We start from the raw sequence: 23,218 nt of genomic DNA, 5'->3' as shown, positions 1-23,218 counted from the left end.
TTATAAATATATACAGAAATGTGTATATGCATACACAACTACATGTACATAGACACAAGCACACAATCTGACAACACTAAGAATCCTCTTGCTGGAGCAACATTTTTTTCCAAAACCAAAAAAATATTACTGTTTTCCTCAAAACTACAGAGCAAAAATAATAACTGGAATAGACTCCATTGCAATTTAATAGAAGGTGACATTAGACATTCCTTCTGTTGGATATTGCCTCTGAGTAAATCCGAGGCAAGGAATGCAAGAAAAGAAACTCAAAATTGACTTTGACATGCATACCCATGGGAGACTTGAGAATTTACATTTCATCTTTGAGCTTGCTGAGATGTCACTATAGGAAAAAGCAGTGCCAACATATCAACGTCTCTACAATCACAAGTAACGAAGCTGCAGCTAGGACACCTCAATTGCTCTGGAAACATTTTGCAACTTCCTTAATAGTGCTAAATTACAATTAAACGTGAAGTGAAAAAAACAACCCACCAAAACAAAACCCCAAACCCATCTACTTTTACTGACTGATCTTAAAGCCAGAATATGAAACCCCATTTTTTCCTCTAAATTGGTTGAGAATGTTGAAGAAGCTATGGTCACAGCTGTTGTGAACTATGACAGCACCTGCAGATGAGTAACAAATGAGGAGAATGCTCCAGATGAGGGGAGACAAATCTGAAACAATACAAGCATCCACCAAGGCCTAGCTGCTTACAAGATAAATACTCTGTGGCTGGTACCTCAGCTGATGAGTAGCAATCCTTTTGTGTTCTGTGGCCCTGTTATACAAAGCATCCAAAACCCAATTGTTTAAATGTGCAAGCATAGGTGCTGTGTGTAGGTATAAAGCACATGCTATACAGATATACAAAGAATAAAGGATAAATCCACTTTCTTACGCTTACAATAATCTAATAATGTATTGCAACAAATAATTATTACAATGCCAAAGAATATTAAGCAAATCTACGTATGTGTTAGCTATATTGCTTCAGACCTGTCCCTATACAAGAAATATTTATCTGAGGACAATTATTGTCTGTAATACCTTCCTGTCCATAACATTGACCTAACGCCTATTTGACATACTGTAGTCTCTATCTCCTGCAAGACTAAAAGATGGCTCAAATTATCAAGTAAAGAATTATTTGTTCAAGTGTCATGTCAGTATGATTTAGAGTGTACACTAATTATTCTAAAATTATAAATAGCTTGCAAACAAGATGTATAGAACTTAAGGTTTTTGCAGATTTCACTGCAGTAGTGTAATGCTGTCACCTTCTAGCATTCTGGTGCTTAAAAAGAACTACCAATATTTAAAAATGTAAAGGAAAAGAAGTATAAAAAGGAATTAGGGAATAATATGAATAAATGGTTGTACTATGTTATATACATTGAATGAATTTAATTCTTTCTCAAAAACTCTCCATATGAGAATAATAAAACTTTTGTTCAGATTTGAATACCATACTGTAATGTGAGTGGTGCATAGCCTGAAAGGTCTGGTTTGTCACTCATATGCAGGGCAAAGTATAATGGCCTATGCAAACTATTTCAAAAAAGCCAACAGCAGTGGATGGTCTCTCTCAAGGGAATAATTTGTACTTCTGGTGTAGCATGACAGTCTTGAAAAGACTGTAAACCTTTTCCACTGCAGCCAGATTGCACAGGAGGTGGGGCTTTACTTTTTTACACCACTGGAATGTAAGAAAGGTTGAACCCAGGAAGGAGACAAATCCAGCCATGTTCCTGGAAATGGCTTTGTTTAAAAAAAAGAAAAAAAAATCAAAATTAATCAAAACCTTGGTTGGCATTCTGATGAATGAATAATGTCCTATACGGCAATGGAGTCGTCCTTCCTCCATACAATGCCAGTATAGCATGTCGATCTCCGGTGAAAGGCACAATCTCCCTTTCAGCCTCTATTCCCATTTTCTACCATGGTTGCTCTTTACAGAAGCTTTGCTTCTCCTGCTCACTACGGACAACTCCAGCACTAAGGGCACCTTGAATATGCATTAAGTCTAAAGATACCTTTCCAATTGCCATGTACTCACAGCAGTCTAGAGTGGAACTTACATTTTAAATTAAAGGGGAAGAGAGGAACAAAAAAATAAATACCCTATTGGCATGCTGAAAGCAAACTGGTATCTGGACCTGAGTATAAACAGTGTCACGGGATGTGAACAAATTGTTCACAAAGAACAATCCAGATACAAGTTCGAAATATTCTTCTCCAGTAAAAACTGTTCAAATACACATCCTACTTTTTTTAAGGGCGTTGAGATTTTCTGCTCTAACACAAAACAGAGAGGAGAATAAAGGGTGAAACTGCATACTGTATTACCAGAGAATGCTTTCTTCAGGATTTCTGTAACACTGAAAGGTTCAGAGCACTATCTGTTCAACCATGTTTACTGAAATTTTACTACAACTTCAAAAAATAAGACTTAAGAAAAGAAGTATATTGTTGCCAAAATACGCTGGGTGCTTTGCATCTGTACGGGGAACAAATAAGAAAAAGTCACTATCAAGTTTGCAGAGTGATATAAACAGACAGCAAGCAGATGAGGAGTAAGATGAAACAAGTTGAAGAGTGGTGCAAAGAGTCTGGTTAGAATACCTGTTTTTCAGGTTTGTTTATTTTGCTGCTATTTCTGGAGAAATAGTAAGGGACCATCATTTATGTTTTTTCGGGTGTTCCAAGGAGAAATCCCTGCAATGGGAGTTACTGCAGAGGAAGCAGTGTACGAGACAAATCTGAGAGGGAGACTGTAGTAATTTGTGACTTCTGTGTGGAGTAGCTGTGCAACTCCAGAAATTACAGTGAAATTAGACAACAACAAAGGGAAGAAGAAAAAGCAGAGGCATTCAATGCTTTTTTTTGCCTCAGTCTTTAATAATATTGATAGACCTTGGGCTGCCCAGTCCCCTGAGTCGGAGGACCACGAGTGTGGGAACAGTGACTTCCCATTCATGGACACTGAAATTATAAGGGATCAGCTGTATCAGCTGAATGTTCACAAGTCCATGGACCCTGATGGGATTCGTGCCAGGGTACTGAAGGAGCTAGCAGATGTTACAGCAGGACCCCGCTCTATCATCTACCAAGGTCTTGGGAGTCTGGGGAGGCCCCTGCTGACTGGAAGCTAGCCAGCGTTAGTCCAGTTTATAAGAAGGGCATGAGGGATGACACAAGAAACTGCAGACCTGGTAGTCTAACCCCAGTACCTGGAAAAATTATGGAGAAGATCACACTGGATACTACTGAAAGGCATTTAAAGAACAATGCAATCATCAGGCACAGTCAACATGGGTTCACAAAGGGGAAGTCCTGTATAACTAATTTGATATCCTTCTACAATAAGGTCACCCACCCAGTGGATGAAGGGCAAGCGGTGGACATAGTTTTTCTGGATTTTAGTATGGCTTTTGATGCTGTCCTCACAGCATCCTTCTGGACAAGCTGTCCATGTGTGGGATGAGCAGGTACACGCTGTGCTGGGTGAAGAACAGGCTGGTTGGGAGAGCTCAAAGGGTTGTCATGAGTGGGGCTACATCTGGCTGGTGACTGGTCACCAGCAGTGCTCCTCAGGGCTCAATTCTAGGGCCAGTTCTGTTCAATACATTTGTCAATGACCTGGATGCAGCAGTTGAATGCACCATTAGCAAGTTTGCTGATGATAACAAACTGGGAGATGCTGTTGACTCTCTCAAGGGACAAGAGGCCTTGCAGAGGGATCTACATAGATTGGAGCATTGGACAATCATCATTGGCATGAATAGGAAGCACCTTGCCTAGAACTCTGAACTTCTCTTGGACATACTAAGCAAGGGAATTAGCTATGACAAATTTTAGATCACATCCAGCGTATCCCTCATCCTATCTGATTTCATCTATTTTATACTGCAGTTATTGATACACAGCAGACTGCAGGGAAATAAACACAGCATTTTCAGTTTTATATTTTAACATTTAAAATCTTATCGGTATGCAGCATTATGAAAAGGATGTAGATGCTGATCAAATCCACCTGCTTTTCTGGTGGCCAGATTTTCTGTAATAAAAAAGCATATAATCCCTAGAATGACATACCAGTTTAAAAGACTTCTACTCTTCTTTTGTAAACTGACAGCAAATTGTCTTTCCTTGCTAACTGTGCTTATTTGCTAAAAATATTTTCTTTGTGCTAAAGAAGCTAAAGCCAACGTGACCTTGAGTGTGATCAATTTAAATACAAAATTGCATTTCTAGATATAGAAGTTATTTCTCCTGAAATGCTCCTGGTAGATAGCCTTAAATAGATAGTGACTCCCTAGTTCTTTAACCTTGCAATTTTTAAGATATATATTATAAAATGTTCAGATCTGAAAAAGTCCTTAGGCTGAATGCACAATTTCAGTGATTTAAGTGCAATGTGAAGAACTGCACCTGTAAATGGCCAGTCCTCTTCATTTATAGCTTATTTATTTATCATTTTAATTAATGTATAATTTCTAAGCTTGTGAAAAAGCATGCACAAGTAAATTAGTCGTGCAATTGTATTTTATTTTTTATTTGCATCTTGCAAATGCCAGATTTTGCACCTGGGATGGAGTAATGCCGGGCACAAGTATAACTTGGGAGAGGAGTGGCTGTGGAGCAGCCCTGCAGAAAGGGATCTGGGGTGGTGGTTGATGGCCGGCTCAACATGAGTCAGCAGTGTGCCCTGGCAGCCAAGAGGGCAAACTGCATCCCGAGGTGCATCAAGCACAGGATAACCAGCTGGGCAAAAGAGGTGATTATCCCACTGTATTCAGTGATGGTGCAGCCTCACCTTGAATACTGTGTGCAGTTCTGGGCCCCACAATTTAAGAAGGACGTGAAGGTCCTTGAATGTGTCCAGAGGAGGACAACAAAGCTGGTGAAAGGGCTGGAAGGCAAGTCCTGTAAGGAGTGGCTGAGGACTTTGGGTTTGTCTAGTTTGGAGAAAAGGAGTCTGAGGGGTGACCCCATTGCTCTCTACAGCTCCCAAGGAGGGGAAGTGGAGAGGGAGGTGCTGAGCTCTTCTCCCTGGGATCCAGTGACAGGACGCCTGGGAATGGCTCAAAGCTGAGCCAGGGGAGGTTCAGACTGGACATTAGGAAGCATTTCCTTACTGAGAGGGTAGTCAAACACTGGAAGAGGCTTCCTAGAGAGGTGGTCAATGCCCCATGCCTGTCAGTGTTCAAGAGGCATTTGGACAATGCTTTTACTTTTGGTCAGTCCTGAAGTGGTCAGGCAGTCAGACTAGATGATCGTTGTAGGTCCCTTCCAACTGAAATTATTCTATTCTATTCTATTCTATTCTATTCTATTCTAACTACAGGAGATGGTTTACTAGGGTAGGGTGTGTTTTAAGCATATAAATCCTGATTTTCCCCTCTTAATGTTTCCTAACTTATTTAGTTGTATAATCTCTACTCATCTGCTTTACTTCCAACTGCAGGATTATCCTCATACGTTAAATAAAGCACACATGTATTGCAAGGCTTGGTGGTGGGTGAGTGAATTGTACTACTGATTCTGACACTGTTGCTTATGTGGCATCATATTAGATGTGAATACAAGGGGGCAAATATCTGAGACATATCTGAATTAACACAATAAACATGGAAATGAGTATTAAAAAGTGGCAGCTGATACCACAACTGGAGCAAGAAGCAAAAAGGCAAGAAATACTAGCACATCTTAATTATGGTGCAGTAAAGCAAAATACATTCTTGTTCTTTGGACTTTGAGGGCCAACATGCAGATGGGTCAATAGTTGCCTTTTGTTGACCCAGGTTTGCTTATATCCATATAAGGCTGGCAAAATCCATCCTCTCTGCCACCAGGCTAATGCTTCTTCCCTGAATGAGATGACTCCTGAGCTGATTTGGGGTCACCAGCAAACATGCTGGTGTGGCTAAGCTCTTCTGACACTGCAATGGCAGAAGCTGTAAATGTTCGTGCTCCTCTGTGTTGTTTGCAGAGGAAGCTTTTCCACACTGAAGGCAAGCAGCACCAGTCAAAGCAGTTGAATGTGCACAAGCTCCACTACCACTGAGAGCTACAAACCAACAAATGTTCAGCTGACCCAGGTCCTAGGAACAGACTGAAGCCCTTCATTGCAGCCCCACCACTGGCAACTGGCTGCAGTGCTTTTCCAGAATTCTTTTTCACAATACTTGGCCTCCCTAAGGCAGAAAAAATGTAAAACTTGCCTTTCAGCTGCACAACTGTATAGCAGCGTCCAGTTCAGCTTGGAGAGAAGAAATCATACTTTTCCTTTAACAGTGATCAAAACAATTTAAAGAACACTTAGTGGATAACCAATCTTGAAAGTACAGAGTTTTGGTCTATATATTAGAAAGATGATTAGTAAACAAGCTTAGCAGATATTTTATATCACATTCATTGTATGAAGCGCAGCAGAGTGAGATGGTCTATTCCGTCTTTTTCTTGTCTAGTTTCCTGGTGTATACAAGTTGTTTGCTCAGCTTTACGTATAGCCGGTTAGCAACACAATTTATAGAACTAACAAATTATTTGTCTAATTGGATAAAAACCAAAAACGTATTTATTTGCTATAGGAATGTGTCTTATTTTGTGATTTTACAAGAAGAAAAAAACATACTACAGACAGCATTTAAGCAATACAGCATGTAAACAATAATCAAAAAGAAAAGGAGAGTTAGTAATAACTGAGAAGTCATCATCCCATTCCACAAAATAGAGAAGAAACTGAGTTAGTTGGGAACTCATTTCCAGAGACATGAATCACAAGATGCATTTAAGATAAACCATGTATAGTAACAATTTCAAGAGAGAGGAAAACATCACAGCTAAGGCAAAACAAAGTTACATTTTACAAAGAAAGAGATCACTACCTTTTTATGAAGTGCATGGAATTCACTATACCTCTTCTCCACAAAATGTTTCCTTCCACTCATTAGCACTTCTATCTTAAAGACCTGAAAATTATAAATAATAAAAAGGAGATTAACGTTACTTGCACAAACAGTTCTGTGACATGGCTGTGACTGCACATTTTACCACAGCCATTCCAGTAGGTGGTCCCAAAAAACCCGTGATGACTCATGAGGCACAGAAGTGCAGTGATTAATGGGAAATATGGCTGAATCTTTTGTTAACAAGTTTGCTCAACAAACATACAAAAAGACAAGTTAAGCTTGGACTGTATAGTGTACATTAAAAACTAAGCATTAAAATATTCCCTTTTAGAAACATTTAATACATTTTGAAGTAGTTTAAAAATATTAAAAAAAAGGATGGTAAGAACAAACAAAAAAGAGAGAAAAGAAATAAAGATTCATTCTTTTTTCCTCTTACAATATGGCACACTAACACACTCATAAATGTTCAGTAAGAACTGGATAACAGATGCAGTATGTTATGCATGGAAAAGAAGAAATAAATGCAAACACTATATTGTGGGTTAATTTCCTCCTAACCTACAAATTCATCTGTAGTCTTAATTGAGCTTGTGCTACTATCTACACCCTAGGAAAAAAAAAACAAACAAACATGGCAAATGCTTATTTTCTTTGTATGATACATGTGACAGCTTTTGTTGCTGCCTCTGGAAGGTTGAAAGGCCAGGAGAAGCAGCTCTCTGGATCCACTAATTAGCAGTCACTAACGTGACATTTTCTTGATTCTCAGGTCACTGGGTCAGTTCTGAGGGCAAGTGATGAGAAATATTTTGAAGTACTCAAGAAAACACAGTCTATTAAATGAAGACAAAATCAGCAGAAAAGAAATACAGAAAAGGTGCCTGGTCTATCTAGGAGTTCTTTGTTTTCTGTTTTGCTCAGAAAATGCTGGAAATAATTATTTCCAGGACAATGAGAGACGATGTTCAGGACAGACGATTACATCAAGACCCAAGACTCAGGCCAAATAAAAAGTTCTTTGAAATAAATTTACAAACAGTGTTTATGCCTGAATGCAGAAAAAAGGGGTTTCTGTCACAACATGCCCAGCTAGCATTGATCAGAGCAAACACACAGAAACCATGCTGAATAAACACTTTCTATTGTCCACTAGAACCTGCCTTTCAAACAGGTCAAAATGCTATGGTTTTCACCGGCTAGCCAAACCACATTAGAAACAGACAGCATTTTATTTAATCCAGACTGAAATGCATCTACCTTTGCTTGAATGCAGTATGGATGGGACTGCAGTCATTTCACACCAATGTTTACATTACCAAAATTAGTTCAGATCATTGTAATAACTTATGCTACATTCTACCTCTTTGAAAAGGACTATTTCTGTGTCCCACTCATGGTGTGCAGATGACCTTATTTGGGTGCATTGATTTTTTTTTCCCCTCCTATCTATTTAGACTATTTTGGGAGAACAGCTATTGGCTATTGAACAATTTTCCTCTATACATGAAAAAACTCCAAGGCACCCGTAGGAATATGTTGCAAGTTTAGAGTTGTAAAGAGAATCACATGCAAAGAAAAATCAATGTAGGCTTTTTTCTTTAGTTGAGACTTAACATCCTAATTATATGAGAGGAAAACATTATTTACGTATTATATTCTACACACTGTATGAAGAAATAGTTCTGCAAGGAACAAAATACTCTGGATTGCACAGGAAAGCCACTACGAGTTTCAAGGATAACTTGGTGGGAAGAATGGATAACAGAATATGAAACTAGTTAAGTTAGAAGTGACCATAAGTCACTAGTTAAGGTGTTGCAACAGTTTTGAATTAACTCGATATTAAATCTCCAGGAATTAAGAGCAACTCATAACACCCTCTTACACCTCAGTCAGCTAACAGCCACTGCACCACTGTTAGTTCAGCACTTCTGTTGGCTACAAGATTTGCCAAACAATTCGGAGAAGTCTAAGGGGCTCCTGCCTCAGCTATAAGCACTGCCTTGACAGGTAACTTTCTTGTGAATCATGGCTTGGCTTGTGCAGTCCCATTTTGGTTTTAGTCATATATGTGCCACTTCAGAGAAATGTCTTTCCTTCTGAAGTCTATAAACATGTCATTTCACAAAGGAAAATAGTTGGAATATGGGGAAGAAAGGAAATATAAATCCCTCTGTGGACCTTCTTTTCAAAGCATCTACCTATTTTGTTCTGTGTTTCATCACTGGTTAAGGAATTACAGAAATGGCTTCAGAACACTAAAAAGTATACAGCATTTATTCATCCTCCTTTTTAATCTTAGTGAAGTTTTAATTACTGTTTCATAATTTTTGCTAACAACATGACACTAAAGAATACATTTGCCAGTCCCTTTCGCAGAAGATGTGAGAAGAGAGAACCACAGTTTCCCATGCACACTGATGTCATTTCCAAAACCACATATCTGCTAGCTTTACACCCTCAACTGGTTGTACTAGTATAGAGGCTTCAACTTTGCCTCCTACCGTCCACAGACCTTGGATCCAGCTTTAGCAGCCATCTAAAATTTGAAAAGCTGGACAACAGATCTGCTATGCTTGAAGTGAAAATTACTGTTTGAAAACAAAATGCTGCAAATGGCATTTCTAATCTACTCCCTGTGGCACCTATATTCCAGAAATATAAAGCAACTTGTGATAAATAAAGGGACAATCTGTAAATGCTTTAGTTTAATACAAAACTAAATACTAAACTGATTTACAAAGTAACTTATAAAGCAGAAATGCAAGTGAGTGAAATAACACATATTGTGCTTATGAACTTCATATTATTAAATGACTTTATTTAGACAGCATAAATTCCAAGTTTGCCTCATCACTGTTTACCAGATCACAATTCACAAGAGCAAACTATAAGCACAGCAGTGAGTTTCTGTGCCATTATTTCATATAACGACATGGCTTTGTGTGAAAGACAGAAAGATACATTAGCTTATGAGAGAGATAGGATCTCTTCATGGATTCAAAATAGCTATAGACAAATCTCACACAAATTTAACTGAGCAACTGCAGGCCCTGACAGAAAAACAATGTAAGGAAACTGGTGAACATAGATGAAAGTGCCAAAATAAAGACGGGGAAAAAATGCAACACTGCAAGGAAATTACTTTTCTTGTAAAAATGTTCATGTTCTATGAACAGATAACTCTGGAAAGACATATGACTTTGTATAAGTGACAGTTAGTTAAATGAAAAATGCAACAATTAATCACTGAATAAGACAAGTAAAATGCTTTTCCCATAGTCATTGAAATACCAGAAATTACACTGCACTGAAAGCTTTGCAGTTCATCCTGACTAGGACACAAGGAACCATAGATTTGAAGACACCAATTAGAAAACTCTTTACAAGTACTCTGAAAGTAGAAATGTCTCACCTTTCTTGGTTACTACCACAACAGTTATCAACAATGTTTGCACAAAGCCAGAAGATCATTATCCATTAAAAGCATTCTTCCAACAGAATTTAACCTGCACAAGTGATGTATGGGACAAACACCTTTGGATTGGATATCAGTATGAATAATGTTGATCTGCCTAGCAGAACTGCAGATCTGCCACTACAATTCATAACCATCAAACCTGTGAAGGAAAGTCTTCTAGAAGAATTCCTAATGTTTTTGTTAATAAGACAGTAAAAATTTTCAGGTCCAACTACAAAAGAGATTTACATATGACTTTAAAAAAAAAACAACGCAAAATTTTTTTGTCCCTCTTCTTTGCCTTCACTTTGTTCCAGTGGTATGGATTATATTCAGATCTTGGAAACCATTTTCTTCATTTCTTATTGTTAGCAAGCCTAATTTTGCCATTTCCCTGAATTTATCCATTTCTGATTGTTAGCAAACCTCTAACTGAATGATCCTTTTTCACTGTTTTCAAGAAGAATACTTAACATTTCTCTTCTTGCTGCAGAAACTGGACAGTACTACGTAGTAACTAAATTGGATTATATACAGGCAAATAATTGGTACTATATCACTGTGAATTTCCAAGACAGAAAGCACAAATGGAAGAAAACAGGAACCAATAAGACATACAAGAACCACCCATGTCTTCCTGTAAACCCACCGGTGTTATAAGCGCACATCAAGAACTGTGTGGTAAATAACATTGGTACTGCCCCCCTTCAGATCTTACCTATGTCAAATGCTTACACTGGATACAAAAAGACATATTTTATCTGATAATTTGATACGAAAACATACATCTCCAGTACCTTTGTCTCAAAAACCCCTGAATGACCAGTTTAACAAAAAATACAGACAAGAATGACAAACATGACCAGGAATAGGGAGGAAAACTACAGAGAATAGTAACCTCTCAGCTTGGTTTTCTATTACGTAAGGAATACACAGATGGCACTTTTATATTAACTCATGGAAATTACATTAACCACAGAGTTCATAATTATGGTAAATTAATACTATCATGTTGTGTATATTTATATATGGAAAAATGAATTGCAAAGTACATAAACTTCTGAAAAATTACAGATGAGAAAGAGATTTGGGGCAGCCTTGTTTAGAATGAGGAGATACAAAAACCAGCAGCAGAAAAAGAGAAGTTTACAAAAAACAGATACATTTGTCTAACATTCACCAGGAAAGAAAACCCCACAAAATTCTAGTACTGTGCTTCTCTCTCTCAAGACCAAGCTTACCAACACTAGTTCTATTTAACATATTACTTACAGAAATAAATACATCCCTTCAGATGATTCAGTATGCTTGACAGACTTTTGTCTGAGGAACAGCTAATGCATTCAAAAGTGTCAAGAAACTCAACCTTAAACCTTTGTCCTGGCCATATGGAAGGAATTCCAGAGCAAATGAAATGACAGCTATGGTCCACGAAACAGTAATAGGATTTCCACGTGTTTAGTGTTTCATTATTGTTCACACAATGGCACATTTTCTGTCTCAGTTGTGCTATGACTAGAACAAGACCACGGCATATAGTAGAGATCAAAAGATGACTTTAAACCTATTCTCACCCACCTGATCCAGGGGAAAAAATTATTCCACAGAATTCGTAAGAGCACCTGCGTGGTGGCGGTAACCAGAACTGTACATAGCAGCAATTTGGTATCTCAGGGGTGTAATAGCCTCATGGCAATGCTCCATGCTTCTGAATGCCCTCCACAGCAGGGACGTAGACGAGGACAGTATTCAGAGCCAACTCAAACTTCAGAACAGCCTTGATAAAACTGAATCTCGCTATCCCCCAAATGAAAACAAATTAACTTATTCTGACTTCATCCTCTGGAAGGGGGTGCAGCAAAACTCAGTTCTGCAGTGGGCACAGGGCAGCTCAAGGGTGCAGAGACAGGCTGACATGGGTCACGGAGGCATGAGGCGAGGGAAATCTCCCTTTTTCTCTCCTCTCCAACCACATTCCCTCCTGTTCCAGTTCCCCCCGTCTTGCACCCACTATTTACTTTGGGTCATCCCCACGATGTCCACTTGCCGAGACTTAAGACTTTCTGTGCCTTAGGTAGGTTGCTTATAGTCACATCTTTGCCTCCTCTCTGTAGCAACTGCTCTCCCCACTCTACCCAAGCAGCCCCTACACAAGCTCCTGCACCATCTTCCCATAAGGAAAGGGCCCCCTTCCTGCTGCAAAAGTGGGAAACAAGTTGGGGCACAGCAAAGAAAGGAACAGGTCAGCCCTGAAGAGCTCAGTTTGCTCCGCTTGGTTTCACTAGGGCCCTAAGAAGGGATGAAAGTGGCTGCAAGAGGCAGTAAAGGAAAAGAAGTGAAAGATTAGGTATTAGAAACGGAAAGCAATCAGAGTGTTGGGGGGGAGGATGAACAGCGACAGAGCTGAGAGTCATCCCTCCTTTCTAGCAGCAGTCCTCACACATGCTGAACCCTCCTTCCTGATGGCCACGCGAGCAGGCAGAAAGCAGGAGCTGCAGACGGGCAGCTCAGCTAGCGCAGGCATTTGGAGCACCAGTCCTCCTCACAGGCGGGCAATGGGCCCACAGCTACCGCCGCTGACCTGGGCCACCGCTCGTACCGCCTGTGCTTCGACCTCCAGCAGTACAGCTCTGCTCAGCACAAGTGTTTTGCTTGCACGGAAGGGCCCCAAAGACATTCAAATCCATTACGTTATCCATTACAAGATGGGCTTATCTTACGTAAGTCAGCTCAAAAGTTGGGTTGGACCCACAAACAGGCCCTTTCCCCCACCCCAAGCACTGTCATGTTTGTTATATGAAATCAGACTGTTCCACTTAGTCCCAATTACAATGTACAATATTAAGTTACAGCACAAGAGAAAAAGTACCTAGTTTTATTAACTATGGATATCAAGCCTTGACATTATGAAATTATGACATTGCTTTGTCCAGACTCTGTGAAGGAGAAAGACCATGTCAGAGAAGTGAAACATTCCCTGCAGGATTTCCAGCGAGTATTCCCAACAGCTTCAGTCTGTGTGAAGCAGTTACCTGATGCCTCCTGGCCTGGAGAAGCAGCCTTACTGTTTTTATAATACAATAAATAGATTTTCTGCTGTGATATAAGCCCATTGAGAGGACAAGTATGTTGTTTCACTGACTCCTTCTGTTAAATCTCATGTTACTGCAATCTAACTTGGACCTTCATTACTAAAAAAAAAGATGCGTACCTGAGAACAATCACAAGGACATGTTCTTATAAATGCGGCTCCGACTTCAAATGTCTCCTTACTAATTTTATGTAACCTTCAACGATTTATTTACTGAAAAAGCTGCCTCTTCACTAACACTTACCAGTGCTACTGGTACCAGTACCTACCTAAACCAGACTACAGTCTCTTCAAGAACCATTCAGCATGCAGTTTTTCTTTCCCACCAGTATTACAAAATAATTAAGGGTATTCCCCCTCCTATGCTCTTTTGCAGTATGAGCCTCTTCCACTGATAAAATGGCACAGTGTTGATAGGAATTAGGCACAAAAGGCATGCATATGACTCAGTGGTATTCTTTCTGAAGATGGCCTTTGAGAATTGTATGTCGTATTTCCTAGGGTTTATAGGAAGAGTTAGTAAAACAATTTATACTGCAACCCAGTCAGACAGTTTTGTAATTCCTACAACATGGGAAGCTCGAGGGAGGCTTCTACGGAGCTGTCACTGTTGAATGAAAGAGTAGCTGACATATAAGAGTAAGTAGTTTTCTGATTTTTTCAAACTCTCTTTAAACCAATCTTTTCCAAACACATGGTTCATAAAATCCCATAGGAACTTCTCTGTCATTTCCTGAAAAATAACTTACTTGGCTTTCCAAGCTAAAAAGCCTCTCCCTTGCCAGTGAAACACTGACTATGGAAATCTAATTTGTAACCAAACCAAGAAGCTACGAGGTCTGACTTGCTTTTGATATTTTTCTTTATTAGCCCTGCAGAGCACAAGTGTTACACAGATGACACCCTTTTAAAATCTCATTGTCGCTGTGGTCAACTATTTGGCTAACTTCCTTAGAATGAAACTTAAGGAAAAATGTGTTGATCTTTTACTGAAAAAGGAAAAAGTTCCTAACACATGCTAATGCCTACAGTTACACAGACACAAAAAAATTAGCCTGCTCTGCTCTATTTGTTCATCTGGATCATCTCAATGTCTCTTATCGGAAGTGTTCTACTAATAGAACAACGATGGGCCTTTTTATGGAAAAGATGAACTTTCCAATGAAATAGTACATCAGGATAAAATACATGAATATTACAAAAAAATAACTGATGGCAAAAGTGTATTTACATGAAAAAGATGAATTCTAAGTTTGATGAAAAATAAGGACTCTTCTGTTTTGTCACAAAATCCTTTGGAGAGTCTATAAAGAGTCCTCTCACTTCCCAAGGCAGGATGCAACTCCTAGCCACAATGGAAGTGCCCCCATATTGCAGCCAACTAGCTGCAATAAACTCTTTTTTGTGAAAAGCTAGACACAAGACTAAGTTTTTTCCAGAAACTTTAAGTCTATGTTACTTTGTTTGAACTTGTATTTGCTATCTGGAGAACACCTGGGCCACCTAACACCTCCAAAGCACAGATGTTTTGTTTACAAACAAAAACATCAAATGGTGTCAAAGAACACGTTAAAAAAGTATACATGCAGCAGGGTGATGAGCACTACACTTCAAAGGAGCTGGCTTTGTACTGTTTCATATTCCATGGTATGTCTACCATGGTATGTGAATTTAGCCTTTTCCTCTGCTAGTGACTAACTAAAGACATATGAACAGGAAACACAACAGTATTTAGTCAGGTTACAGTATACACAAGCTATTAAAAATCAGCTCCACATTCCTCATGGTTAGTAAATACCAGAGGAAAGAAATACTGTATATCCACCTTGCATCTTTTCTTACTAGGGTCTCTGCATTAATCCATCTGAGAAGACTGCTCCTCTTTACCTGTAGTCACAGGAGGTTGCTTTTCCAAATGTCTGTGCAGCTTAGCAAAGATCCTTCATATATTACATTTAAATATTGGGATCAGCCTGTCTTCAGCCCCAAAATGGAGGATTCAAATGCTATTCTGTTAATAACGAAGATGAGCAGTCAGGATGCATGCAATGTTTTCTGGCACTTCAAGGAGTTAACTCATCCAAACTTTCACTAAATTAGCATTGGTCTGCCTTCCAAAATGGAAACCTAATTACTTCTGCTATTGCCTCCCATCTGCGTTATTCTTACATGCAACTGACAGCACTATTCAAACATCAGCACTCATTTCTGAAAATAAGAGTCATTGTATCAGTTTATCAAAGAATACCATCCTGCTCACCAAAGGCTTCCCTTGCCAGGTTAATCTCTTCTGAATGGTAATTCAAAGTGGGAAGAAGAAGTAAGCTCAAATAGCTGTAAGGCAGTTTCATTTCTTATTGGACTAAGCCTGCTGTGACTGAGACAAGACCTGAAACAGATTACCAGGATGTGGTTATTGATACATCCATCGGCAGAAAACCAGGTGGTTCTTCATGTGCAAGGAAGGTGGAGAGAATGGGAGCAACAAACTCTGCGCAGCTACTGAAGAAAATGCAAGAGCAGCTACCACAAACAGTGCCCCAAATAATAAAATATTGTGCCCAAACTAAGATTTAAGTCTTTAAGCTTCTGAATTTAAATGCTCTGTTAGTCACAGTGTGTATGTTGTAGTTGGCTTGGTGGCCACAGTGATCGCAGGTATGCCCGAGCCAGATTTAAACTAGTTCAGGTACTGCTGGCAGCATAACAGTAGCAGCAGCGTGGGCAGCACAAGCTGCAAAACTCATGGCAAAGGCTGAACAAAGCCAAGTGCAAAGGGGGCGATCCTGGCTCTATCCCGGGTACATCTGCAGGAGTTGCAGTCAGCGAGGTGCAGGTGTCCCATAAAAGGGAGCAGAGGGAGTGTCAAGTTGAGGGGGATGCAGGGTTCGGATTTGACTTCAACACAACGGAAGAATGCAGGGAAGAGAGAAAAATATTTCCTAATTTGCTTTCCTTAGAGTTACAGTATAAAACACAGCAAGTAGCTGGATGTAGACACTTCACGCAGAACTGTACTGGCATTAGTGGAAGAGCTAAGGCAGCACAGAATTTGACTCAAACACCCAGGTCTGAGAAAAGGCAACATCTAAACTGCTTATGGATACTACATCCAGTGCAATTATGTCAAGATATTGTATAGGTTCAAAGGCAGTAGAAATACTAATACAAACCAATATCCACAATAATATATATAACTAAAGTATCCTATTAGCAATTTTGCGATAAAAGATTGAATAACCTATCAGAGAACACTGGTTGTACAATTAAATATTTATCATTTCAAAGACAATGAAAATTGATTCAGTGAGAATTATGTTAATTGGCAACTTGCCTCTCCATCACTTGGAAGATAGTGAGGCAAACATCAAGTAATTACATGCCTGCACATGTATTCAGGCAGATGAAGTATTATGTTTCCAACACATTTCAGAAAGATTTTAAGTAAGTTGTTATAAATTGAGTCTGATGCTGGAAACATGGAAATAAAAGTGTGCATACTGCAAACAAAGCGATAGGCAACAGATGATTGAAAATTGTGCTAAATGTTTAATTACTGACTGTTGCTTGAACTGAAGATGACACAATGTACCAATCTCTTCAAATGTTAACTAGAAGCATCAGAGTAAAAAAGTATCATTCACAGGTCTAAAAATCTGCCACTGTTTTCCTCAAGGAAGAAAAAAATTAAAGACAGAGCCAAGCACAGACTGCCTAAGAACTAACTTGCCTTGAACACTTCAGTAATAAAAGCTAGTAGATTCCTGAACACAGCACTGTGAGGAAACAATATCCATATACTAATTTTTAGCTGAAATTTGAAAATCACATTTCAAGTCCTGGTTCTTGGGTGTAAAAGAAATCATTTACTGTTCTAGAAAATTCTGGATGTTCATCACCTGCAGATACCAACCAAGTCTCCTATTTAAATACATACAGACTTAAACCCCTAAACTCAGTTGGATAAATTCAAAAGTACTATCAAGAAAAAAAAAGAAAGATAACAATAAGATGTCATTACAGATACAATGTGATACTGCCATAGATATCACTCCTTCCCTCATTCTGAGGCTTCAAATTTTCTTTTTGCCTTATTATGAAGTTATTGAAAACTTCACTCCCGTAGGCAAACCTCATCAAATCTTGGCATTTTCCTGGTTCTCACCTTTTGTACTGAATAGAAAAACTTTTGCCATTTCTATTCACACAAAACACTGCCATATATAACTTCTTCAAATATTTTTTTTGTTACAAAGGCTCTATTATTGGAGTTTCCAGTGCCTCCCTGCAGAAGGAATGTAAACTTTGCTTAGTTTACTTTAAGTTCTTAGTTGCAGCAAAAGTTGATTCTTCTGTGTATTTACAGAAAGTGCCACTTCTCTATTTACAGGGCAGAGAAAATGCAACTTACCTCATCCTGTATGTGATGAGGTGCCATCTTATCTCCAACTGCCTCAACAAGCAACTGCTCATCTTTCTGTACAGCTTCTGTTCCTACTTACCTGTTCTTCCACCCACATATGTTTTCCACAGGTAAGAAATGTGAAGGGGTAACGAAGGGACATTCACATTCCATCAGCCGATTCTTCACCTTCCTGCTTCACGCTACAGCTCACTTGCACTACTGCTATTTTTAATTAACTTCTCAGTAACATTTGAAGAGGACCTGAGATGGAGTTAATTTAATAAAATTTATCATAGGAGTTAACGGCAGTACTAGGATTAATTAGAATAATCTCATATTTTCCATTACAAGACTGTTCTCAGTTACTTACAGTTTTGCCAACCTTTAATTTTTGGGCTTAGATTTTCCATACCAGGTAAGTGATTCAGACAGAAAATATTTTTAGAAAGTTACAGCTGAGACAGTCCAAACACATACTTAAAGAAAAATATATTCTACTTTACCCATGCCAAAAAACCCAATCAAAAACCTGAAACCCAACCCAAACCAAAACCCAAACCATTTCAAACAAATTCCCCCAAGACATGGACAAGAAGACCAGGAAGATAGCTGGGAGGCAAATTTGGCCAACCCATAAACTTCTGGAAAAAAGGATAACTCCTAACAAAACTTTGCACAGACTATGTGCATAATGCAGGTTTTCCAATGGCATCAGTGCTGCTGGTGCTCTGTTACTTGTACAGTGCATGCGTACTGACTGAAAGTTTATGGCATCTCCACAAAGTCAGGGAAAATTTCAGGCCTACAGAATACTTTTGTATGGTTCAGGAGCCACTATGATGTTAGGGAGCAGAAAAAAGACTGGAAGATGGTTTTAAGTTTTTGTAAGATAGAGATGCTGGACAGGAATCTACACTATGGCATGGGGGACCACCACCTGAAAAGACCATGCTGCGTTACCATTAAAATAAGCAGGCCAACGAAGAGCAGGAGAAGGGCCTTCTAGTCTAAATCACTTGGGCTCCCGTAACCTTGAAGGAAACCCACGATTTCATCGTGTATGAATCAGAAACGTATGTCACTGCATCTGCTTGCTGTGAAAACCCATTGGTAACGCATGGTATCCCTCTCCCTCCCTCCACTGCTGGTGCGGCAGCTGGATGATAAAAACTCAAGCGCCTCTTCATCTAGAGGTCTATACTAGGGATCTAAAAGCTCCATGTCCACCAGTCGTATGTCTGGGGCAGTACCGATCCAAATGATATATCCCCTTCCCTTTATTCCCATTTGCCTGCTCAGGGGTAAAAAGTAGAAAAAAGGGGAAACCATTAAGAAACAATGGTTGTGAATTTAAGTACTCATAGTGTAATTTAAGCTTTTCACCCAATGCAATCCAGCATCCCTGAACATACTTACTTGCAGCAGTCTGGCCCATGTTACTTTTCTCCCCTTAGTGTCTGCTTAGCTCAGCATGTGGGACTGACAGTGTCATGGAAACAAATGAGCAAAGGACAATGTCCTTAGGTGCTCTTTCCATGTAAGAACTAAAAACCATTTAAAAAGGGAGGAAAACCGTATGTACGGAAAGTATGGCCTCGAAATTAAGGCAAATGGTAACACCATGGCCACTTTGGAAAATTTAGATCTAAAATCCAAGTACTTCTGCAATGCTGAACAACTTATTTAATGCGTTTTCCTAGGAAAACCTACTTAGAGAACCCACTTGGGAATGATTCAGGGGCCCAAGGTTAAAAGCCCAAGCCCTCAGAGAGACCCAGCACATGCAGAGCAGAGATGTACAATGTGCTTACACCCACACAGACAGCAAACTCATCCCACCTTGCATACTGTTGTATAGGTCCCTATTTCAGGACATGAGAAACTAACCCTGGCACTTACTTGCTTCTTTCTCATTTTGTCAGGAAGGCTTTTCAATAAAGATTGCATGTAAAATGTGGGGGAAAAAAACAAGAAAAACACAAAAAACCCCACCACCAAACTTGGCAAGTGCACACACAAGCCCAAATATCTCCTAAAGTCAGCTCCTCCATGCACTGCCAGTGCTGGCATCTAGCTGATTTAACATGAGAAGTTGTATTGCTGCAGGGACCACTGTTGTTCTACACGTATATCCAACATTTCTCAACTCCTCCTTCCAGGGTATATTAAAGAGGTGGAGGAGGAAATAGAAGAGCTATTCCACAAAATGCAGTATTGATTTTTCTACCTGAGGAAAGAGACTCTGAGTGAAAAACACCTCTTTGCTCTTCTACCTCATGAGAGAAGAAAAGTCTCAAAAAAGACATTAACCAGCAAAACCACGAACCACTGCAGAATTTTGCTCTAGCCAGTGTTTTTGGCATACATTGACACTATGTAACTGAAAAATCATCAAATAGTATTCATACTTCAGGTATTCTTGAAATACATAAAAGAAAAAAAGTTATTTTTCCTCAAAACTTCTTAATCACTGCAATTACTAACAAATACTGAATGAAAACAGTGGAGGATTTTTAAGTAGAACAAACTCCTCTACTTATTCTTTAAGACCATAGAAAATAGAGCAAACAAATTCATTAAAATGTGTAGGTAAAAAACTGCTTGTGTTAAAAGGGTGACATTTTCTTATTCCTGTATTACATGTTAGCTCTGCAAGATCTTGACCATTAATTCTACATGAAATTGTAATGCCCTACTAAAACTGGACATAGCATTTCTGACAATAAAGACCAATAGGATTTCTAACTGACTTAAAGGAAGATATGAAGTATTACCGTAGTTTACAGTGACAAGATAATAGTTATAGAATAATTTCAGAAAAAAACTAGGACTTGAATGGTTTAGGACAGTTGTTGCTTTATGTATGTATTACCCAGTATGTTGGGTTTCAAAAAAGTCTTCCCCCAAGATGTATCACCACATCAATCTGTAAAATAAATAGCTTGTAAAATTCTACCCATCAGAAATAGAAATAAATATTGTAAAATGTATAATACTATTCCCAAATCTTTCTTTGCACTGAAAACAACATTTTCTATCAAATCTCCTTCTATCCATTTTTTTAAAAGAACCAAAGCAAAATTACTGCATGCAAAGCTCACTTAGCTTTTCTAGAAAAGTAAGACTATCACCAGATCTAGTGCCAAATCTAGTCTATTTAATAGTTTCATCAGAGAGTCTACATTAAATAAACACTGGAGCTGGGGCCCAGAGAGATGGTGAAGAAAGTTGAAACATGATAGGACAAGACCCTGTGCAATCTGATCTGTGTTGGCCCTGCTTTGAGCAGGGGTGGGGTGGGGGGATGCCTGGATCTCCATGGGCCCCTGCCAACCTAAATGACTCTATGATCCTATGAAAGCTCCTTCCAAGTCAGGAGGAAAAGTAAAAAGAAAAAAAAAAAAATTGCTTCCTTTTCTGTGCTTGTTGTTTGGAAGACAGAAGATCCAGTTAAACATTCACAACTCTTCCTCCATCACAAATTTGTACATTTTTGTGCTATTGAGCAGCAATTTGCCCTTCAGCTTTGCAGAGTAACTACCCTGAAAAGTTAAATTTATTCTGATTTATCAAATGATATCCTCAACCTGTTGTTTCTCTGAAGATCCTGTTGCAATATTTTGAAGAAGGTGTGTGGGATGAGAGATGATGGATATTCCCATTAGCTTCACACTATTTCTCTTCTTAAGAGCCTTTCAACTTTCCCACCAGGTACAGGAAAAAAAAGTCAGGTCCAAAAGTCACTGTTCAAACTGTAATTTATTTACAACTGACAAAATCATTCCTAAATTACAAATAATGCTGGTTTGCACAAAGAACAATTCCAGAGAGCCAGGAGAGAGTCTCAAGCATGCCTCCTCACCTTTGCGGTTCTCTCAATTTCCTCTGTGACTCCAGCAGTGCTTTCTTATACATTCATTATTTCCATTCCAAACAAGGATAATATTAGCTTTTACGGGTTCTACAAACAAGAAATTTCTCAGATTGCTGGTGATATAATAGTGTCGTCTTTGTTGTTATCACTGAACAGTATAGCACACTGCCTCAAAAAAAGTTCAAAAGCTAACTAGCAACAACAAGCACTCTCTGTATGTCATAAAAGTTGCTGGATTAATAAAGCAGCTTATCAGATTACCAACATGTATTAATCATGCATTTAAAATTACATAATGATTAACACATGTATATAACACAATGAAAGTTACTATTTAAATTCTATCTTATGTGATTAGGACTTAAGGTGAAGTTTCTAGTAAGAGAAGATCAATGCTTTTCTATGTTCAGAAGCCTTCAAACCATCAATGCATGTTCAATGAAACATACTGAAAATTGAAAATTCAGCAGCAATTTACAGTAAAATGAATTTACTATGCAATAAATAATCTGTATAAATTTACATAAGCAAAACTCTCTTTTTTCTTGTTTATTGAAATTGGTCCACAGTGTCATAAAATCACAGGATCTATGCTCTATTGATGCACACTGATCCAAATCTCACAAAGATTCAGGCAAGACATGTGCCCAATTCTGTGAATATGTCCTAAAAAGCAGCAGAAGAAAGCATTATGCTGTCAAAGCAAACTATTATTACATGTGTAGCATGTAAGTGGGACTGTACTGTTGGGTAAAAGTAAGGTTCTCCAAAAATGCTGAAGATATTAAAATAACCTTTGTTAGGCACAGTGCCTATTTAGAGGACAACTGAAGCCAAGCCCAATCTCAAAATACTACAGAAGATGCAAAGATACCTGAATGATCATTATCAACAAAACACCTCAGTTACTACATGAAAAGGGAAAGCATGTGGAGAGAGAACAGTAAATAAACCTGCTTTAAAACACAAATCTTGTAAGCACAATACACTGCAAGATCTGTATATATTTTAAAGTTGTTTGGTTTGTTTTTTTCTTAAATTTTAAGGTAGCACAGAGCATTCATTTATTCAATGAGCACACTGCGCTAATAAATAAATAAATAAATAAATAAGTACATTTCCTGCCTGTAAGAGAGGCATTTAAAATATTCAACATATCAGGAAAAGAAGTCTGAAAATAGTTTTCATGTTTTTGCTTGTTCTTGAAATGGGAATTCAAATGCCTTAAATTTTTGGTGAAAAGTCCCAGTAATGACTAAACAATGACCCAATACCTTCTCTCTTCTACCCCCTTCATACAAGCTGGCTCACAGTGCTGTCATACCAGCCTCAACAAACATTCTTCCACAGATTATGGTCCAGTCTAAAATAAGAACTTAAAACATGTCTCCTCTTTTCCCCACCTCCCATCTCAAGGTATTTTAATCAGTGAAAAGTTGTACTTTCTAGACTTTTTGTTAA

General features: G+C 38.7%; 1 protein-coding gene across 3 annotated transcripts in view; it reads right to left on the bottom strand.

Annotated features, from left to right (window-relative positions):
- Positions 1–23,218, bottom strand: part of SNX24 (sorting nexin 24) — a 96,935-nt gene that overhangs the window by 40,745 nt on the left and 32,972 nt on the right. The window contains exons 1-2 of one of the 3 annotated variants that reach the window (XM_041120910.1): positions 17,890–17,985; positions 6,901–6,984 (exon numbers count right to left, since the gene is read on the bottom strand). The exons of 1 other annotated variant lie outside the window; for it this stretch is intronic. In XM_041120910.1, the coding sequence (XP_040976844.1) occupies positions 6,901–6,984; positions 17,890–17,916 (111 nt within the window). In that variant the 5' untranslated portion in view covers positions 17,917–17,985. Of the gene's footprint in view, positions 1–6,900; positions 6,985–17,889; positions 17,986–23,218 lie in introns of those variants that run through there. One more of the 3 variants, XM_030004210.1, reaches the window with a different exon arrangement.

The sequence above is a fragment of the Aquila chrysaetos genome, chromosome Z (genome assembly GCF_900496995.4).
Source record: "Aquila chrysaetos chrysaetos chromosome Z, bAquChr1.4, whole genome shotgun sequence".
In the NCBI taxonomy this organism is placed as follows: domain Eukaryota; kingdom Metazoa; phylum Chordata; class Aves; order Accipitriformes; family Accipitridae; genus Aquila; species Aquila chrysaetos.
Note: the sequence above shows the minus strand (reverse complement) of the source record. Positions and strands in the feature narration are given on the sequence as shown.